Raw genomic sequence first — 19,943 nt, 5'->3', positions numbered from 1 at the left:
CAAGTCAAATACTTATTTATTTTGAATTACTGGCCTTTTATCTTTCGTTTATAAAATTTTCATATATCTGTACAAAATAATCCGTTAAAATTCGTTTGAAGGTATTTATAACAATTTCCATAATATTATTTGTATATTTTACATATATACATATATACTTAAGTAAGTACATAAGCATATTGTTTCGTATATTGTATTTTATGTAGTAACGTAACTATATCTTTAATTGATTCAGTAGAACATTCTGTGAACGGGACATTATTTAATGTTCTGTATGATTAAGAGTGCGACAGTTTAAACGGTGTAGAGTGTAGAAGATAGTCTAACTTCAAGAATTTGTTTAAAAATGTGTTAGTGAGATATGTGATATGTCAAGCAGTGACGTTGGACAACCAAATTTTGAAGGTTATCAAACGAAATAGAATATCTTTTTGATGCGGTAGGTCGCCGTCTCGATCGCTGTTTCTTTTTTCTTTATTGAGACGCTGCGTCCTATCGTGACGGTGAACTACCGTGTAACAAAGGTTAGATACAGCTTAAAGTAATATTAGAATGGCTTCAAGTACAATATTGCAGGTGAGCTATTTAAACATGTTACTTTCATCGTTTTTGTTTCATGACTAAGTTAGCAATTGTAATTACAAATGTATTTGATGTGTTATAGAAAGCTATAGATCTGGTGACTAGAGCTACTGAAGAAGATCGTAATAAAAATTATGAGGAAGCACTTAGGTTGTACGAACATGCTGTTGAATATTTTCTACATTCTATTAAATGTACGATTGTTATCAGGTTTCTTTTATAATATCACTTTTCTTTTTTCCCTTTTTTATAATAGTATAATGATAGGAATGAATGTGAAGTTATGTTTTTATTTTCTAGATGAAGCACAAGGTGACAGAGCTAAGGAGAGTATAAGAGCAAAATGTACACAGTATTTGGAAAGAGCTGAAAAATTAAAGGCATATTTGAAAAAAAGTAAGAAGAAACCTGTAAAAGCTGGTGAAGATAATTCTAAAACTGAGGATAAGAAGAGCGATAGTGGAGACAGTGATACAGATAGTGATCCTGAAAAGAAGAAACTTCAAAGCAAACTGGAAGGTGCGATAATTATTGAAAAACCAGATGTTAAATGGAACGATGTTGCTGGTCTTGATGGAGCCAAGGAAGCTTTAAAGGAAGCTGTTATTTTGCCAATACGTTTTCCCCATCTATTTACTGGAAAACGGATACCATGGAAGGGTATCTTATTATTTGGGGTAACTTTTACATAAGTACAAAATAACTTTTAGATAAAATTAACTATAAAACATGACTTATTAGCAGAAAGGTTTTGTAATTTTGTCTATGTAATTTACAATCATTTTTTTCAAGTAATTTCAAGATATTTTCAGCCACCAGGTACTGGTAAATCCTATCTAGCAAAGGCTGTTGCAACTGAAGCCAATAATTCAACATTCTTCTCTGTGTCATCCTCGGACTTGGTAAGCAAATGGCTTGGAGAATCTGAAAAACTTGTCAAAAATTTGTTTGAATTAGCTCGTCAACACAAACCCAGTATCATATTTATCGACGAGGTGGATTCACTCTGCTCGTCACGTTCCGACAATGAATCCGAATCTGCCAGAAGAATAAAAACAGAATTTTTAGTTCAGATGCAAGGTAAGCGAAATGTTTGAATAAATTGTTGATTTGTACATATGTTGACATATGTATTAATTTCTCCGGATACACATTGTTATGTACATAAATAAAATATGACATGGTAAATTGATTTATTAGGTGTCGGATCAGATAATGACGGTATATTAGTATTGGGAGCTACTAATATACCATGGGTGTTAGATTCTGCTATTAGAAGAAGATTTGAGAAGAGGATTTACATTGCCTTACCAGATGAACAAGCTCGTGTTATAATGTTCAAACTTCATTTAGGAAGTACTTCTCATTGTCTAACAGAAGAAAACTTTAAAAAATTAGCAGCTGCCACTGATGGTTATTCTGGAGCTGATATAAGTATTATCGTACGAGATGCTCTAATGCAGCCAGTTAGACTAGTTCAAACTGCAACACATTTCAAGCGTGTAAGAGGACCATCACCAAAAGATCCTTCTATTATTGTGGATGATTTATTGACACCATGTTCACCGGGAGATCCAGCCGCTATTGAAATGAACTGGATGGAAGTTGAGGGTGATAAATTGTATGAACCACCTGTAACTATGGTAAATATAGAATGTTTTTTATTTCCATTGAATTATATCAGTCTTATCTTATAAAATTTTTAATTGTAATCTACTTTGTATAATTTACTTTTCATATTTAGAAAGACATGTTAAAATCATTAGCGACTACCCGTCCCACAGTGAATGAAGAAGATATGGCTAAATTAGAAAAATTTAAAGAAGATTTTGGTCAAGAAGGTTGATACTCAAATTTTTTTAATCAAGTTGCTATATACTTCCAAAAGTATCTTTCTGTTATACATGCACTTGCCTTATGTCTTGTTTGATTATCGACATTGCGATACGTAATATTTATACAAAAAGTTCAAACATACATTGACTCAGGCTTTTATTTTCAAACTTTCTTTTCCTTCAACAGTCATTACACGATAGCAATGCCAACATTGCGAGCTTGATGCTTATTCACAAATACTGTTTGTTAAAATGTAAAAATCGCAGAATGAACGATATATATTTTGTGATGAAAATTAGTTACATTTTAATCTGCAAAAAAAAAAAAAACAATAGACTATTTTTTATTCAAAAGCGCAAGAAAAAGTTAAACTGCTACCGATCCATAACGTAATATGTAACGAATTCTGTGCGTTTTTAACTTATATAATTATTTCTATACATGTACCTAACAAATTAATTGTACAATACATATGTAGGATTAATAAGTATTTCTGAACAATGTTTATGATTGTAGATTAGCAATTCATTTGTATGTTTTGTAATTTTGATTTTGCTTAAACATCAGCGACACGTTATCAATGACATTTGCATTCATTTTCCCCAGTAAGTATAAATTATACTAATAATCAATTTGAAATGATTCGTTAAATTACGTGAACGCGATTACATGTAGTATGTGATATACATATGTGTACGTATATCAAATAAGCAAAATACCATTTCCATGTGTAAATTGTTTTTATTGTTAATTAAATAAATAACAAGCTGTACACAATAGAATTCCAGTTTTTCCTTCAAGAAGCCTAGAAACAATAAGAATTGTGAAAGATCTTATAAATGTAACAAGAAAGTTTTCTACTGATTCACGGAGGGCAGTGTCTTAAAAATTCAGAGTTCATATAAACCACTGTTATTGTGATATCGTCACGAAATATTCGTACAACTTCTCCTGGTAGTGTCAATAATTGTGACAATTTAACATGATCGATTCCGTATTCCGTACCACCGAGTGCGTTTCTCAATAAATGTGTCGCTGCATTACTATCGAGAGGTTTCTTTTTCAAGCCTTCTTTACGTTGCAACAACATTTTATGTATTTCTGATAATTTCATATTTTTACGGGGCAGCTTCAATGGGCTCAATGTTACTTTTCCACTCATATGCTCACCTACTAAACGTACAGCTTGTAAGGGTGACATTAAATCCCATAGACCGTCGCTAGCTATTATAAGAAATTTATCTCTTGGTGTTAATCTATGATATCTAACTTCTGGTTTCGCCGTCAAGTATGGAGGAGTATAATAATTCGGTGGAATTGCTGTTTCACCGAAATATGGCACCACTACTTTCTCTAAGATTTCTTTGCTCCATTTGTAGCGAAAATCACCTAACGAACGAAGGGGCGCTAATTGTCCAAGTAGTCGTTCCAATTTAATTGCAGTTGATTTTTCGTTCGATGGATGCTCTGATAGAATTCTTTCGACTTCTGCACGATTGTCGGTATTATGCTCGACGGTCATTAATTTTGCAGACCAATCATCATTTTCTATAATATAAGATAGTAATACTGATAACAGTGATGATGCAGATATTAAGTAGTAATAACAACAATAAGAAAACTGCATATCCATTTTTTATAAAATTACAAAGTCTGATAATTACATCTCATACCAGAAAGTATGCCGAGTACTGCTTGACAATCACCCACACCAGTGACATGAAGATGTGGACCATCTATGTGTGCAACAGCTGCTACAGCGCCAGACATTGCAACAGCAAGAGTTGTAGCAGCACTGCTTTTACCTAAATTTAAAAGTGCTTCGTTCGACAAATCATTATCTAATCGGAGAAATGCATTCTCTAAAGCTGTTTCCATTTGAAATTCTTTTGTACATCCCACTTCTATTAAGTCCTTGACAAAAGTTAAAAAACTTGCTTGATAAAGATCTCTAATTTCAGAAATAAATTCCACTTTATCATTGAACATTTGAAGAAGTTCTAATTTATTGTTGGAGTTAACTGTGTTGAGATACTGTTTTAGTAATTTTGTGGGCAACAAACATGCTGATATATAATGAAAAAGTCTCTTTGAGATAATTTGTGCACATGTATGACCTCCATGACCATCAAACACACCTAACAATATTCCTAAAATAAATTTGTACTTTTGTTGTACATAATATGAAATTTGTCATGTCACTAATTGTAAAAATATAAAAGTATATCGAATATTTTGTGTATATATAGGTTGTTTCCAATGCTTTATACAACTTCTGTACCTTTTGTAAGTAAACATTGAGCCTCTGATCGAGTATCTTCCATAGGATTATTGGATGCCAACTGATTTGAATCATAATATTTTATAGAGCTTTCACCGTCAAATTCTTTGGTATATTCATTAGTTTGTAAAATTGTTGTAACCTACAACATATTTATAAAAAAGAGAGCTTGGAAAGAGTTTGATAAGACTATATTACCTCTTGTGGTGTAAGCCGTGGCAATGTCATATATAATCTGTGAGCACATTTGTTACTACTCCATTCATTATGTCTAATGCATACATTAGTGACAGTTTTAATTAAATTACTGCCAACGTTTTGTAAAACCATTCTATTTCTGCGGTTTTGCAGTATATTTGTACTAGCACATTTTCGTGCTTTTACTTCTACAGCACATTTTGTCTGCCTCGCATTCGCAGGTTATGTTAAGCTCCTATCTTTTGCAATGTCTTTCTAAGAATAATTGTTGTTATAGCAGCCGCGTATACTATATATGCGCACGCGTACAAATACGGTCATGAACAAAAGTTTAGTACACTCTTTAAAACAGAATAACTTTTTTACAATGGAAACGACTGGGATTTTTTTAAGAAGTTAGAAGGATTAATTTATTTAGATGATATGAAAGAAGTTTTTCTAAAATTGCAGGTCAGAATTGCAAAAAAAATAGTAAAGGTCACTCTTTGCGATTTTATTATTTGCGGTTGCAATAAAAATTAAAAAAGTACATTTTTTAAATTTATGTTAGTTATATACCTAGATAAAAAGATTGTAAAAAACGACACTTCAGTATTTTCTTCGCGACTCCGACCAACTACAATTTTTTAATTTCATAACTTCATAACATCATAACTTTTGAACCAATAGATTCCCCGTCTTAAAACTTCTATTTTTGCATTCTACACATCGAAAACTACAAAATTGCAAATAGAAAAGTCAATAATTTTCCTAAAATAAAATTTAGCCGAGATCAGTATTACGCTTATTTTATATGTATGTATTTAGTATATGAATCTGCATACGTTAATAGACAAGGACATAAGAGACCTCTATGCAGCGTTTTCTTTCTGTTTTTACATATATCACTTTCTCAGCTCGTTTACACACATTCTATCTTTATATGTGTCTTTATGGTCAATATTTGCGGTATCAAGAACCTAGAGATGATTATGACTAATGCAGGTAGACTGCGCGTTCACAGACGTAAGAAGCCGTAAAGAGAACACAAGAGTGAAAGTGTTATATTCGGGTTATCCTTTTTTCTCTCTAATGAGTGTTTTAGTGAGGGGAAGAAAAGACAAAAAAGAGAGGAAGAGCTTGTGTAGTGGATGGCGTACAGCGGATCGCCCCACTATTTGTATTCTCCTTACTTTTTGCACAATCTGAGAGAGAGCGCGATAGCTCGACACTCAGCATCATAGTCGTATGTCGTATGGCACTATTTCTGTCTTCAATATAATCTTCAGCTTACCTGTAAGAACACGCTATCTATCTGTATCAGTCTATGAGTCCATCTATCAATGTTATGTTGAGGTTATCTGATAGAGAAACGCGTGAATGAATTTATAATAGAAATATATATATTGAAGTAAGTATAAGTATAAGCGTGTGCTGATCTAAATCCTCATTCTAGCAGTGTTACATTACAACAAACGACATTACTAAAAAATTAACCTTGGTGTGTAACTTCAGCTGAAAGTTACAAGAAACAGCAATAAAAATATTCCACTTTATAGCTGTATACTTATAGCTCCTTTATTTCTAGACCTTGTAACTTAAAAACAACATTCTATTAAATTCTATTTTCTTCGTAACGGCCGTTTCCAGGTCACGGGTATATAAAAGAGAAAGATGTGTTTTCCTAGAGTTTTCCTAGAAATAATTATTTCAATAATATATATATATATATAGGATATATATATATAGGATATATAGGATATATATAGGATTTATTTTCAAATTTTAATGTAGAAGACTTATGTTAATAATTATGTTAATAAAATCAAATGTATCATTTTAGTGATTATTTTTATTAAAAGCAGTTAATTAATTAACCGTTTTAACCCGTATCAGGGGTTTTTAAGAATTCGTTCGGATTGTCCTATGTGGCACGATAGCGTTTCGTTTATTTATTTGCGAGAAATGCCGATCAACGCGATCGCGCTGGCTTGTTTTTTTCGTTAAAATATCAGAAACGTTATACTAAACATTGAAAAGTTTGCGAAATATTCGTGCTTTACATTTTGTTTGCGTGATAACATTCTATAATACAGGATTTGGTTTTTCAATTCAAGAGGTAATTTATACATTAGTTTTTTTTAATTAACACTAAACCTACCGACACTTCATGTATACCTATTTTTGCCGTGTGCGGTCAAAATGACCGGTGATTAAAGAAGTAATAATTTTTATGATTTAACTTAGATAATGGTTAATTTAAAACTGAATGTATATAAAATGATGAACTTTCAAAAAATTTCGTCCAAATTTACTTTTGTTTAATTTTACAAATTATCGTATTATCAAATGTAGATTTGCCGCATACATATTTCCCGCATTTTAAATAAATTTTCATAATTTTGTAACTTTACAATTTTTTATTTGATAAATTTTTTGTAGTAATGAATCTGAACTTGTTGATAGTTTTATTGCATGGTATTTTCCCGCGATTCTTTATACAAAAGTAATATATGCACCAGGTTTATAACAATTTTGCGAATTCTCTATAAATCAGCCCCATACTGTAGATACCATTGCAAATTTATTGGTTCATAAATCTTGGCTTCTTTCGCTCTTTTTATCAAATCGTATAAACCTCGTAATTTTAGCAAAGTCATTTTTGCTCATTGTTTTTGAAATAAATGCAGGTCTCCAAATTTTATTCCATAAATATGAGACATTTAAATTCTTTGTCTGATATGCACCACCGGTATATATCAGAGCAATAAATGCATCTAGTTTTGTTGCATCTAGCTTCCTCTTAGTCCCCAATACTCTAAATGATTCTTCTTTAATATATTTTATTATATGATCCCTTATACGGTGATCAATGATAAGATAAAATGTTCTCCAAACTGTCCCATCGGGTCCAGTTTCGATACGTTGGTTCTCTACATCAGTCTCACTCGTTGCTGTTAATGATAATTTCTTTCCTCTTTTCTCTGGACGTGAACGCTTATTTATAAACAATATTCAACTCTGATTCGGTTGTACATAGCTTTTCATGTGTTTCCATGCTGTTTCCAGTTGCTGAAATTTCTTGTTCATCGCACACTGAACAGTTTTCTTCTATGTCAGTTATTTTCTTTTTTATAATTTTATTTTGTGAGGTCTTGGCATTTTTAGGGTAAATATTTATCATAGAATAACACTATGTACGGAATAAAAAATTATTGTCAAATTTTATATGCTTTACTTTTCCCTTTATAACAACTTTACATAAAATGCTTTGAGATGCTTTCTGTTTAAGTTTTAGAGATAACAAGTTTAGATGTCGACTGATTGACTAACAAATTGAGATGTATTCTGATCGAAAGGACGATAGTAAGTAAGAATATGGTCTGTGACGGCAATATTTATACGATAATATTGATGAATATTGGCCGTTCTCCATCAACGTTTACTCGAGGGTGAAGTTGAGAAAAACTCGTTCTTCCCTTGTTTTATCGCAATGAGCAATAACCCTAAGAAACTTCTCGACTTTTAAAATGCTTATAACAATGGACTGTAAAAAATGTTAAATTTTATGGCGATTCTTTAGGATTATTATGGGCCTGAGTTGATGTGTCTTAACAGCTGGTTTTGATAGAGGAATGCTATTATGTTTTATGACAAGACGACATTATTTGTTATTACTGATTCTGTTTGTCATCTGACTTTGAGATAGCCTTTTCTTTGTACTGATTGCATTTATTTTAAGAATAACTAAAATATTTTGTCGGCCGCTCGTGGTAGGTAAGGCAGAATACAAATTTTTTTTAGAAAATAAAAGAGCAAACTGAAAGTAAATATCGAAAAATATATTGTATGCATGTTTTAAGAAAAGTCAGAAATTATGAAGCGATATGATAATGTTTAAATATGGTCAAATTTGTGTAGAAGTTCGATAGCAGTCAATTTAACCGGCGTTGATAGGTTTAGCGTTAATTTGATTATTTATTATTCGTGTATCCCTCGTAGGGTAATGGATACGAAAAAGGAAAGAAAGAAGTCAAGTTGGAGACATAATTCAACTTCTGAATCTGATAGCAGTAGTAAGATCATTCCAGTTTTAAAAAGGAGAATAGACACTTTTGATACATCTAGTAGCGAAGATAATATTCCATGCAATTTTATCTATCCTACTACATCTGCAAGTACTTCTATTAAAGATATAGGTGAACAAAAGAATCTATTTTCCTTTACTGGAGGCACTGGGCCACGGTTATTGCTAACTAACGAATCTAAACTTACCGATTATTTTAATCTGTTCATCAATTCATTTCTGCTAACATTAATGGTTCGCAAAACGAATAAGTACATCGAACAACTAACAAAATCACGTGATATGACCCAAGGATCTCGAATGAAATCATGGAAACCAGTTACTTTGCCCGAAATAAAGGCGTTTATAGCAGTTTTATAGGAAATGCAGATAACAGGGCGACCAACAATACTTTCTTATTGGACCGAAAATTCAAGGAACATACCCTGGATTTCAAAAATGTTTTCGCGAAGTAGATTCCAGTTTATTTATCAATGTTTTCACTTAATCGATAATAAAGAATATTTCCCACCAGGCCATGAAAAGTACGACCCATGCCTACACTTTATGCCAATAATTGAATAGAGTATCCAAATTAATTTCGACGCATGCTTCAAATGATAATATTATTATAATTGAAAAAGTAAATGGAAACAAAAGAAATAAAGGAAAACCAGATCGTTATATTTATATGAGGGGAGTTAAGAAATCGGACAAAATGTTGTCTATCTTGATGATCACCGCATGGTAGAAGATTGGAAAAAAATGATGTTTTACATCATTGCCCGTGTGGTATTAAATTCCTATCTATTTTATAAGGAAATTAGCAGAAAGAAGCCAATGACTCAATTGGAATTTCTATCAAGTATTATATCTGAAATAGAACATGAATGGATGCAAGTCAAAAAATAACATATGGTAAGTGATAATGACAGAATATTTGGCTTAATGAAACTATCAGGCAGAAATTTAAGACTGTGCGTAGTTTGTAGCACTAAAATTAATGTTTTAAACGATCGAATTTAATTTGCGTACAGTGCAAAAAAGGGCTTCATCCATTGTCTTCATAAACATGTCTGTTTTAAAAATAACGAATGATCCTGTAAAACCATGACTATGATTTTAATGTCTTTATGTGTTTACACCATTGTATTTTGATTTAATATATATTGTTTATTTTTTTCATTTATTATCCTAAAAGCATAAAAAGATATAAAGAAACATGGGTAATGGGTGAACTAAATAAAAGACTTACTTGTAAATATGACAATGAACATTAGTAATCTAGTTTTATATTTATTATAAATAAAATATTATATTATGTTTTTTTATATTTTCAAAAATGTTGATAACATATTTGTGCTTACTATGCATATTTGTATTATATGTAAATAAAAGTAAATTCAACAAAAACAGCTTATTTATGCAGCTGTTTTACGATTATTTGAAAAAAGAAGTAATTACGAGAGAAAACTCTATGACTCGCAACGAACTACATTCGGAACCGAGCGTGTTACGAATTGACGATCGTGACGAAACATCGCGACACATTTCACTACAGTACGCGAACAACGCGATCGCGCTGCATGGCGCTAAAACGGTTAATTTAATAATAGCAGTTAACCTCATAAATTTAACAATAATACAAATGTATTTTCAGCATTGCCAAAGAGAACAAAAATTGTAACTATAGAGTAACCGAACAACTGTAATTTATAAACAAGATAATACTTTAGGTAGAATAAGAAACGTATATATGTATCTTTCGTGTAGTTAAATAGTGCATATTATATGTACAAATGGTATTCTGTGCATAAACAACAATAAAAGCATAAGCAATATATTTAATTTTTTTACAACAATGGTTTTCCTGAAATATATTCATGTGAAATTAATTGACCAAATACAATTTTATTTTCTGTAGGACGGGAAGTATCATTAGTATCCACCACATATATGTATAGTAAACAATTCTCTTTCTTAGACAATTTACAATTAGTTAAACGAACAATTTTTAATTATTGGTTTAATAAATTTTACACTTTGTAGTGTTTTTCGTTACAAGACATATATGATACAAGTAAAATAATAGCACATAGACAGAAAGCACTGCATCAAGTAAGGGCCGTATCGAATTAGCAGCTGTGGGAAAAGTCACCTAGAATTTTTGGAAGAATCTAGAGTTTCTCGAAATCTTTTCTCTTTACCAATTCATGTAAACTTTTCTAAGTTTAAGTATCTTTCATGTCCATGGTCTCAAGAGCGGATGAATCTCAAAGAAAGTACTTCGATGAGCGGCGCGCAATTTCATTCATCAGGGTAAGCAAGGAAGGAAATCCAAGAATAGAAAAGAGTGGACAGGCGTCGAAATTACGACCGAAGATAAGTTTTTTTGAGCAGATCAATTTTATCTATTTTTTAGAAATAATTTAATTTTCTTGTATTCTAGACGAGCTAACTTCTGAATAAATCTTAGCTTTAAAATAAAAGTTTTTTCAATCTTCGGCACTCCGGCGACAGGGCGGTTCAGAGCTCCACGCTCCAACTCACTCACCATTTTTCCCCAAAACCGCAAACGTAACATAATTCAAAGTTGAATTTTTTTTTTGGTGTAATATTAATATAGATAGATAGATATTTATGGGAAATTAACACTAATATACTGAACACAGCCACATAAATAGGTCTTAACACTAATATACCGAAAGTATAGAAAAAACCGTCCGATAATTAAATCGTGAAAAATCGACATAGTAGATAAGGTATCGTTCTGTCCATGCATAATATGTACTGAATGTATCAGACAGAGTCAGAGACCCTCTATTTGTCCCTATTTGAATAACAACGAAAACTCAGTTGCCTTCCATGTTACATTTTCATGACTCAATTTTCGAGCACGTTTGATCGGCAGATTTCAGTATGGCCCATAATGTGACATGAAGTGTACAAAAATCAAAATAATTATTATTCGATTTTTATCTCATTATTCGATAATATCATCAATCTATAAGTAAGTAATATAAGTAATATTGAAAGAAAAATAAAACAAACTCAAAGTTGAATTTCTGTTTGGAAAAATTCCCTAAAATGTCACTATAAATGTGTTTACTGTTGTCAAAACTGTCTTTGAAGAGTTCAGGATGCAGAAATATAAATTTGAAAACAGTTTACATTCAACGGCCAGTAATGGATGTTCGTATGTAAATTAGTAAAGTTTACCATGGTGTTTAATAAAAGAGATTTGGCGAAAGCATTTTCGCCAAACAAAGTTAAAAAGTTGCCAAAGAAACGAATTTCGAATAATTCAACAAAGCCAAGCACAAGCGAAAGCCCAAGTTTATCGATACAAACTGAAAATGGTTCGCAGACGAGTATTAAAGTAATCGTAAGAATACGACCGCAAAATGAGCACGAACAGCAGGGCAATTGTAAAACTGTTTTGAAAATCGTTGACGATAAAATGCTAATTTTCGATCCTAAAGAAGAGGAGAATCCATTTTTTTATCATGGTGTTGCTCAGAAAGGTCGTGATTTGCTTAAGAAACAAAATAAAGAACTGCAATTCATCTTTGACAAAATATTTGATATGACGTCGAATAACAGTGATGTATTTGAAGGAAGTACGAAAGATTTGATTTGCAATCTTTTGGATGGTTATAATTGTTCTGTATTTGCATATGGAGCAACTGGTGCTGGAAAAACTCACACTATGCTTGGTAGTAGCGATGATCCTGGTATCACATACAGGACAGTCGCAGAATTATTTTCTCAAATAGAACAGCAGAGTGATCAACGTGAATTTAATTTAGGTGTAACATATTTAGAAATTTATAATGAAAATGTGCAAGATCTTTTACATAAATCCGGTCCTTTGCATTTAAGAGACGATGGTAGATATGGAGTAATTGTTGCTGGTCTTAAAATAATTGCTATTCAGAATGCCGAAGAATTATTGACACTTTTAGCAAAAGGCAATAGAAATCGCACTCAACATCCTACTGATGCAAATGAAGAAAGTAGTAGAAGTCATGCTGTTTTTCAAGTTTATATTAATATCACCAACAAAATGGATGGTCAAGTACGACAAGTTAAACTGTCTATGATTGATTTAGCTGGTTCCGAAAGAGCTTCTGCTACAGGTTGTAAAGGGGCAAGGTTTAAAGAAGGTGCAAATATTAATAAATCTTTATTGGCTCTAGGTAACTGCATTAATAAGTTAGCAGATGGTGCAAAACATATAACATACAGAGATTCTAAATTGACTCGTCTCTTAAAAGACTCATTAGGTGGAAATTGTCAGACAGTTATGATAGCTAACATAGCACCTTCTAGCTTTAGTTATGAGGATACATACAATACATTGAGATATGCAAATAGAGCAAAGAAGATCAAAACTCATATAAAGAAAAATATTATATCCTGTGAAATGCATGTAACTGCATATATAAAAATGGTTGAAGAACAAAAGAAAGAAATAAATTATCTAAAACAAAAGCTATTAGCATTTGAAAATAGTTCGCTGCATGTATTACCACAAGGTCAAGGTAATAACGTTAATGAGGAAATAGATAAAGCTGCACTAATTGATAGCAATAAATTAATTGAATTACTTCAAAAAAAGAAAGTTCTGAATGAAAAAGTCCTTTCATTAGAAAGCGCAGACAAGATATTATGCTGTAGAATTCAATATAAGAAAGCAGCAGATGAAAGATTGCATAATCTAACAGCAGCTGTTGATACATTGACGCCTGAGGAACAAAATGCAAGTGGTAAATCAAGAGTTAATAAATCACTGCATTACTTTGAACGACAAAGAGATTCTTTAAAGATACAGATGGAAGCAGCATGGGAGGAACTGTGTTCAGTAGAAACAGAAATACAGAAACTGTATGCGGAAGCAAAGTTAAAGAAACTTGCAAAATTAGAAGATATATTTGCACTACAAACTAGTGAAATAGAAAATTCTAGATTACAACAACAGTGTGAACATGCAAAGAAAGTAAATAATCTTCAACAATGTGAAATAGAGTCTCATTATTCAATGATTAAAATGATGAGTACAACATTACAAAATTATTATAACATGATGAGAGGATATGGAACCATGACAGATACAATGAAGGAAGAATTTAAACAGCTGATCAAATTATTAGAAGGAGTAAGAAATATAAAATGGTCAGATATGGAAACAACTAAACATGAGGAGTGCTTTTATAACTTGACGTGCCTTAGTGTACCCCATTTAATGGATCCCCTTAATAGTAAGATACCTATATATGTATTACAATCTTCAAATGATCAAGATGCATTGGATGCAACTTTCAATACATCTTCTTCTGAAAAAGAAGTGTTTGATACACAGAATGTAACTATCACATTGCAAGAAGAATCAACCATAGATTGTAATACTGATATGAAAGTAATAAAGGAAAGAACAGAAGAAGGGCAAAATGTAAATTGTGTACAAGAAAAAGCTAAAAAGCGTGTTCTTTCAGATAAAAATAATATGAATGTCACTCCTATCAAACAAGCAAGGAAGATATCCCCAAAATGCAAGGATATTACAATTTGTACGATAGGAATCAAAGATAAAGAAAATAAAAAATATGTGCAAAAGCCACATGTAACAATGAGTGCTAAAAGTATAACCATATTAAATAAGTTAAAAGCAGATAAACTCAAAAAAGAAAATCTTGATATAAATACATCAAATAGAGGATTGAAAGCAGTAAGGGAAAAAGAAAGAAAAAGATTAATGTCAACGCATCCCTATCAAAAACTGAAAGAAAGACAAAAGTAAGTGTAGGTTTTAATAAATTGCAATACAATTATTGACATTGTTTAACAAAAAAGATTCTGTAAGCCTTAGTAAGTTAGTATATTAAACTATAATGACAGTGATCCTAAATTATTAAAACAAAAAATTTTTGATATTGTTAAAAAAGATAAATTTTCACATTTTTACAAGTAATTCAATATTTTTCATTTAGAATAAAAATTATGACACTGTTGCAGATTCTGTCCAGTTCTACCTTCGTCACAAATTCCATGATAGGAATAGTAATAATATGAAAAGTAATTTGACAACAAATAAAATGTATATGTAATTTTTTATGTTGGAGCCGGAAAAACAATAGATGCAGGTCTGACTAAATATTTTATATTTTTAGTGACATATAAGTACAAAAAATTTATAGCATAAAATAACATTATAATAAGCATAAAAATGACATTGTAATAAGAAAAATAATAATTATAAAATCTTGAAGATATTAGTTATAAAAGTCAAATTATATAAAATTATGCAATGCTATAAAGGTGCGAATGTATCTTTCAATTGTATTTGTTTAGTAAAAGTATTTGTGGATTTATGTTGCCTTTTAATGATATTTTAATAAATCATAAATCATAGACTGAATATCGAAAAAGAAAACACAAGAAAGTAAAATAACATCAATTTACATTTATCTTATAAGGTAGCATTTACTTAATGTTTCATATTGTGGTGCAATAGTCGGAAACACCTGTAGGAGAGAAACTAATTTGTGGAACGTTGTTGGATAAGAATGTATGGTTACATCGATGAATATTATAAATGAAAATTGTTTGCCTTTTAGTTGTGGTACGTTTAATACATGACTATCATAGGTCAGAAATGAGATATGCTGTAATTTATGAACTTAATTGCTTTTTAAGTTATCAAAGAAAAAGAAGTATTTTTAATTTAAATAAAATAAATGAAATTGAACTTAAATTTTAGGTTGTTATTTGTAAACATCCTAAATTTATTTTTTCTTTTTTGTATTACATAATGCAACCTGTATTCCAAGTATATGGTAAAGCACTGATATGTCTTTATATACTATAGTCAGTGTCCGGCGGTAAACAATTTTGTCAAGATAAAAAATTATTGTACAACCACTTCCATAATCCTCTAATCTTTTATAAAAACTTACCTTTTCAATTAAATTATATCACATTACCACAGTTTTATGTTTTTTTTTTTTTTTACATGAATGTTCCATAACAGTTAATACAGTTAAATTAGGAATGATAAACATTACAAATTTAATATTTTTATTTATTTATTCTTTATTTATTTTTAAAATCATAAGATTTTAGGTTTAACACATTTTTAACAGCTTGTCTGTATTTATTGATTGAAAATTGATCTTCTCCTTTATTTATTAAATCAGAAACTGCACTTTTATATTCTGTTGCATGTGGTATATATTCATAGTTGGGATCAGTTGGCATTTTTGGCCAACTATACATGGACGTTAAAGTTTTTCTGCTTTTACTTTTATCCCAATCATAATATTCCATATCTACTTCAGATTTTTCTGTTTCCCATGGTTCAAAACGCTAAAAACAATTCTTGTTTGATTTGCTTTGCTTGTATGCTATATTTATCAGAAAATTGATATAATTAATAGGAAATGACTTACCCAAGATATATGAAACAATGCAGTTAGTAGGTACTTTACATAATCTAAATTCTGTTTTCTAGTTGGACATCTGTCTGCAGTTATTGTTATTATATCTGTATTAGGATTATACCTATCACCCACTAACCTAAGTATTTTATCTTTAGCATGAGCATCTAAATGCAAAGAGGATAGTCTTACTCTTAAATTAACTATTCTAGCAAGAGGTTCTCTTATTGTAGGAGAAGAATAACAATAATCAGATGTAATTATTTCAACAGGAAAGTATTTTACACATGCTTCATCTGTTTCCAATTCTTCTGGCCATCTCGTACAAAACTTTTTTAATGCTTCGCAATGTCTTTTAACAACAGGTGGAGTAAGATGTAAGAAGTTTGGAATTTTCAGTAACTCTGCATTTCCATATTTGTTAGGATGTACACCTTTCTTATTTTTATATCCTTGTTGTAAAGGAAATGGTACGATATCAGGATGAAATGTTCGTGCAGTAGGCCAAATTGTCTGCCAATCTTGATTAACTGACATTTCATTTCTAATTTTAGTTCTTAAATCCGTAAATACATTTACTTGTGTCTTTTTGTTTATAACTTTCTTTTCACTTGGTAGTATTCGCAGTACCCGAAATTCTATGAAAGAAAATATACATTATAAAATAAAAATACGCACCAGCATTATATAATAAAAATATGTTTATGCTCTTGTAAAAAATTATATTTAATAGAAAATTTGGTTAGAAGAACGTTATAATACCCATATCATCATCGATGCTCACAGAGGATGATAACGAAAGTTTCATGATTTTTAATGCCGTTGTAATATTTTGAGTTTCGTAACGTCTTATTAGCGATAACATTTTAACAATTATTTCCCGATACTTTGTTAATAACCTTAAATTACGTTTTACGGTTTATACAGCGAAGAGACCTATCTAAGTAAGTAGTTCCTAAACGGCTCAATTCTGTATATAATCCTGTATATACATATATACGCATGTGCATATTTTTTTAAACTATATAACGAATGTTGTTACAATATAATACATAATTAGATAGAACTTTAATTTTATTTCTTTTTTATTTAACTTTAGATACAAAATCCGTTTAAGTAAATGTAAACGACATTTTTGTGTGAATGATAATCTACTCTGTAACAAATAATTTTCCTTTATTTACATATAATCTTTACATATATCTTTTTTTTATATGGTCTGAAGTTCTGAAGAATATCCGAGGAAGTATGACATATTTTAAATGAATTAAAACATTTCTAAAGAAAACCGCGATTTAAAATGTATGTATATGCTACAATAGATGGTACTATATGATTTCTATGAATTAAGATGTTAGCATGTTTTTCGAAATAGTTTTAATTTTAAGGATATGTGTAAAATAATTAAAGATTACAAAAGTTGATAATTATGAATCTATGTAATCTAAGCAATGATAAAAAAAGTAAATGTACTTAAAAACTGGTACTTGTAAAGTACGTTTCAACATAGATGCTCAAAAAAGTACATATACATATAATATAATGTATGCATATACAATCGATGTTTGTAAATGTGGTTAAAGGTTGGTATTTCGAGAGATGACATCCTTCATCCTTCGGATTATTTTTCATGAACGTTGGTGTTGAACATGTCGTCTCCACGTCCAAAATCTCCACGACCTCCTATTTCGACGAGGAAGGATGAAAAAGAAGAAAGTTTCTGGGATAAGATTGGGACCTTGGGTCGAAAAAAGCGTATCAAAGAAGGTATCACACTGCGTTTACATTACTTTGTGACAAGATAACCTTGCTTATGCTTCTTTTACTTGAATTTACGGAATGTATTTCCTTATATGGTGCGAGTAGCTTCAAACTTTAAAAAATGATATTGTTGGTAATGTCGATGTTCGATTTATATTTTTTAAATGTTTTTTTCTTAAAGTTACTGTTTATGTTTATTTTGAATTTGTTTGATATAGTGCAAGAGGTACAGGAGGAAGGGAAGTATGCAATTGATTCACCAGGATTTGCAGCCAATCCAGAGATGCCACCAGAAGAATATGCGTTAGATGAAAACGAGGAACGTTCAATGATAGAGCCTAGATCTTTGGAAGATTCTAAACTTAAAGAATTAATATTTGTCCTGATTGAATGGATCAACGATGAATTAGCTGACCAGCGGATTATTGTTAAAGATATTGCAGAAGATTTGTATGATGGACAGGTACTACAGAAACTATTGGGTATGTTATATAATAGCGAAATTGAATAGAATTCTTCTAATACATGGAGTCTAAGTAGGTATATTTTTTTTTATTAATTTTAGAAAAGTTGACGGGAAAGAAGTTAGATGTTCCTGAAGTAACTCAATCAGAAGAAGGTCAGAAACAAAAATTAGCAGTTGTGTTATCAGCTGCTAATCAAGTATTAGGACGCCATCCTCCTTACAAATGGAACGTAGAATCTGTTCATTCAAAAAACATTGTTGCCATTTTACATTTACTGGTTGGTTTGGCAAGGCAATTCCGAGCGCCTGTTAGATTGCCAGAAAGAGTAGCTGCTCAGGTTGTCGTTGTGCGTAAAAAGGATGGCCAGCTAATACACAAAACGGTTAGAGAAGAAATTACATCGACGTACGATGATTTGGGAATGCGTTGCGAACGAGACGCTTTCGATAGTCTTTTCGATCATCCGGCTGATAAATTAGCTGTAGTTAAAAAGGTATGTTGTTCGTTTGAGTTATAAAAAATTATATGCTCTCTACAATGCAGTACATAGTTTTATTTTCTAGTCATTGATTTCTTTCGTCAATAAACACTTGAGTAAAGTTCATTTGGAGGTGACAGATTTAGATACGCAATTTCATGATGGTGTTTTTTTAACTCTTCTACTTGGACTTCTCGAAGGTTTTTTCGTACCTTTAGGTAGTTTTCATTTGACACCTAAAACACATGATCATAAGGTACATAATGTTTCATTTGCATTTGATATTATGCAAGATATTGGTCTACCAAAACCTAAGGCTCGCCCAGAAGGTTGGTATTGTTCTTAACTGCAATACTTATGAAATATCGGAACTAAATGGATGTGACTGGTGACATTATATTTTGTTTGCAGATATTGTAAATTTGGATCTGAAATCAACTCTACGAGTATTGTACAATTTATTCACAAAATACAAAAGCATGAATTAAGTTAATAAATAATTTAAAGGAGGATAATTAGTGTTGCTAATGTTAATAACATTACTAACCAAAGAATGTGGCTTTTATAATTGGTACGCGAGCAATGTACTTTTGTATATGATTGTGGACAATGGACAAAAAAAGTGAGGAATAATAGATGTAGTAGAAGCGAAATAGAAAGGATATTGTCATGTCTTTAAAATCTAATATTTCTTCAAAATTATAATCCTTACGTTATTATTCAAATTTATTCAAATCAAATATAGTTGTACGAATTTTATACATTCATATGAAGATTCTAAGAAATATAAAAATTTTACTTTTTAAATCTATCTCATATTTTTGTATCCCTGATAGTTCTTTATCCCTGATAAATTGTT

The 19,943-nt window shown here is 30.8% G+C and overlaps 5 protein-coding genes across 5 annotated transcripts; 3 read left to right on the top strand and 2 right to left on the bottom strand.

Annotated features, from left to right (window-relative positions):
* Positions 1 to 254: 254 nt before the first annotated feature.
* LOC132916756 (vacuolar protein sorting-associated protein 4) lies at positions 255 to 3,200 on the top strand. The gene is made up of 6 exons (XM_060977060.1): positions 255 to 576; positions 665 to 776; positions 883 to 1,259; positions 1,395 to 1,662; positions 1,783 to 2,225; positions 2,327 to 3,200. The coding sequence occupies exons 1-6, from the start codon at positions 553 to 555 to the stop codon at positions 2,426 to 2,428; spliced, it is 1,326 nt and encodes a 441-aa protein (XP_060833043.1). The 5' UTR covers positions 255 to 552; the 3' UTR covers positions 2,429 to 3,200.
* Positions 3,140 to 5,281, bottom strand: LOC132916755 (pyruvate dehydrogenase [acetyl-transferring]-phosphatase 1, mitochondrial). The gene is made up of 4 exons (XM_060977059.1): positions 4,898 to 5,281; positions 4,700 to 4,841; positions 4,092 to 4,568; positions 3,140 to 3,966 (listed from the first exon to the last, which is right to left on the bottom strand). The coding sequence occupies exons 1-4, from the start codon at positions 5,027 to 5,029 to the stop codon at positions 3,284 to 3,286; spliced, it is 1,434 nt and encodes a 477-aa protein (XP_060833042.1). The 5' UTR covers positions 5,030 to 5,281; the 3' UTR covers positions 3,140 to 3,283.
* A 6,740-nt stretch (positions 5,282 to 12,021) lies between these two features.
* LOC132916734 (kinesin-like protein KIF18A) lies at positions 12,022 to 15,948 on the top strand. The gene is made up of 2 exons (XM_060977008.1): positions 12,022 to 14,738; positions 14,958 to 15,948. Exons 1-2 carry the CDS (start codon positions 12,133 to 12,135, stop codon positions 14,992 to 14,994), a joined length of 2,643 nt encoding a protein of 880 aa, XP_060832991.1. The 5' UTR covers positions 12,022 to 12,132; the 3' UTR covers positions 14,995 to 15,948.
* Positions 15,949 to 16,014: 66 nt separating this feature from the next.
* LOC132916742 (small ribosomal subunit protein mS35) lies at positions 16,015 to 17,375 on the bottom strand. The gene is made up of 3 exons (XM_060977023.1): positions 17,141 to 17,375; positions 16,391 to 17,016; positions 16,015 to 16,307 (listed from the first exon to the last, which is right to left on the bottom strand). Exons 1-3 carry the CDS (start codon positions 17,241 to 17,243, stop codon positions 16,035 to 16,037), a joined length of 1,002 nt encoding a protein of 333 aa, XP_060833006.1. The 5' UTR covers positions 17,244 to 17,375; the 3' UTR covers positions 16,015 to 16,034.
* Positions 17,376 to 17,691: 316 nt separating this feature from the next.
* On the top strand, positions 17,692 to 19,891 carry LOC132916741 (beta-parvin). Its single transcript, XM_060977022.1, has 5 exons — positions 17,692 to 18,145; positions 18,358 to 18,621; positions 18,705 to 19,099; positions 19,170 to 19,413; positions 19,496 to 19,891. The coding sequence occupies exons 1-5, from the start codon at positions 18,028 to 18,030 to the stop codon at positions 19,570 to 19,572; spliced, it is 1,098 nt and encodes a 365-aa protein (XP_060833005.1). The 5' UTR covers positions 17,692 to 18,027; the 3' UTR covers positions 19,573 to 19,891.
* Positions 19,892 to 19,943: the final 52 nt, after the last annotated feature.

This window comes from Bombus pascuorum, chromosome 2, assembly GCF_905332965.1.
Source record: "Bombus pascuorum chromosome 2, iyBomPasc1.1, whole genome shotgun sequence".
Lineage (NCBI taxonomy): Eukaryota > Metazoa > Arthropoda > Insecta > Hymenoptera > Apidae > Bombus > Bombus pascuorum.
The sequence above is the reverse complement of the archived record's forward strand: the minus strand, read 5'-3'. Positions and strand labels throughout refer to the sequence as shown.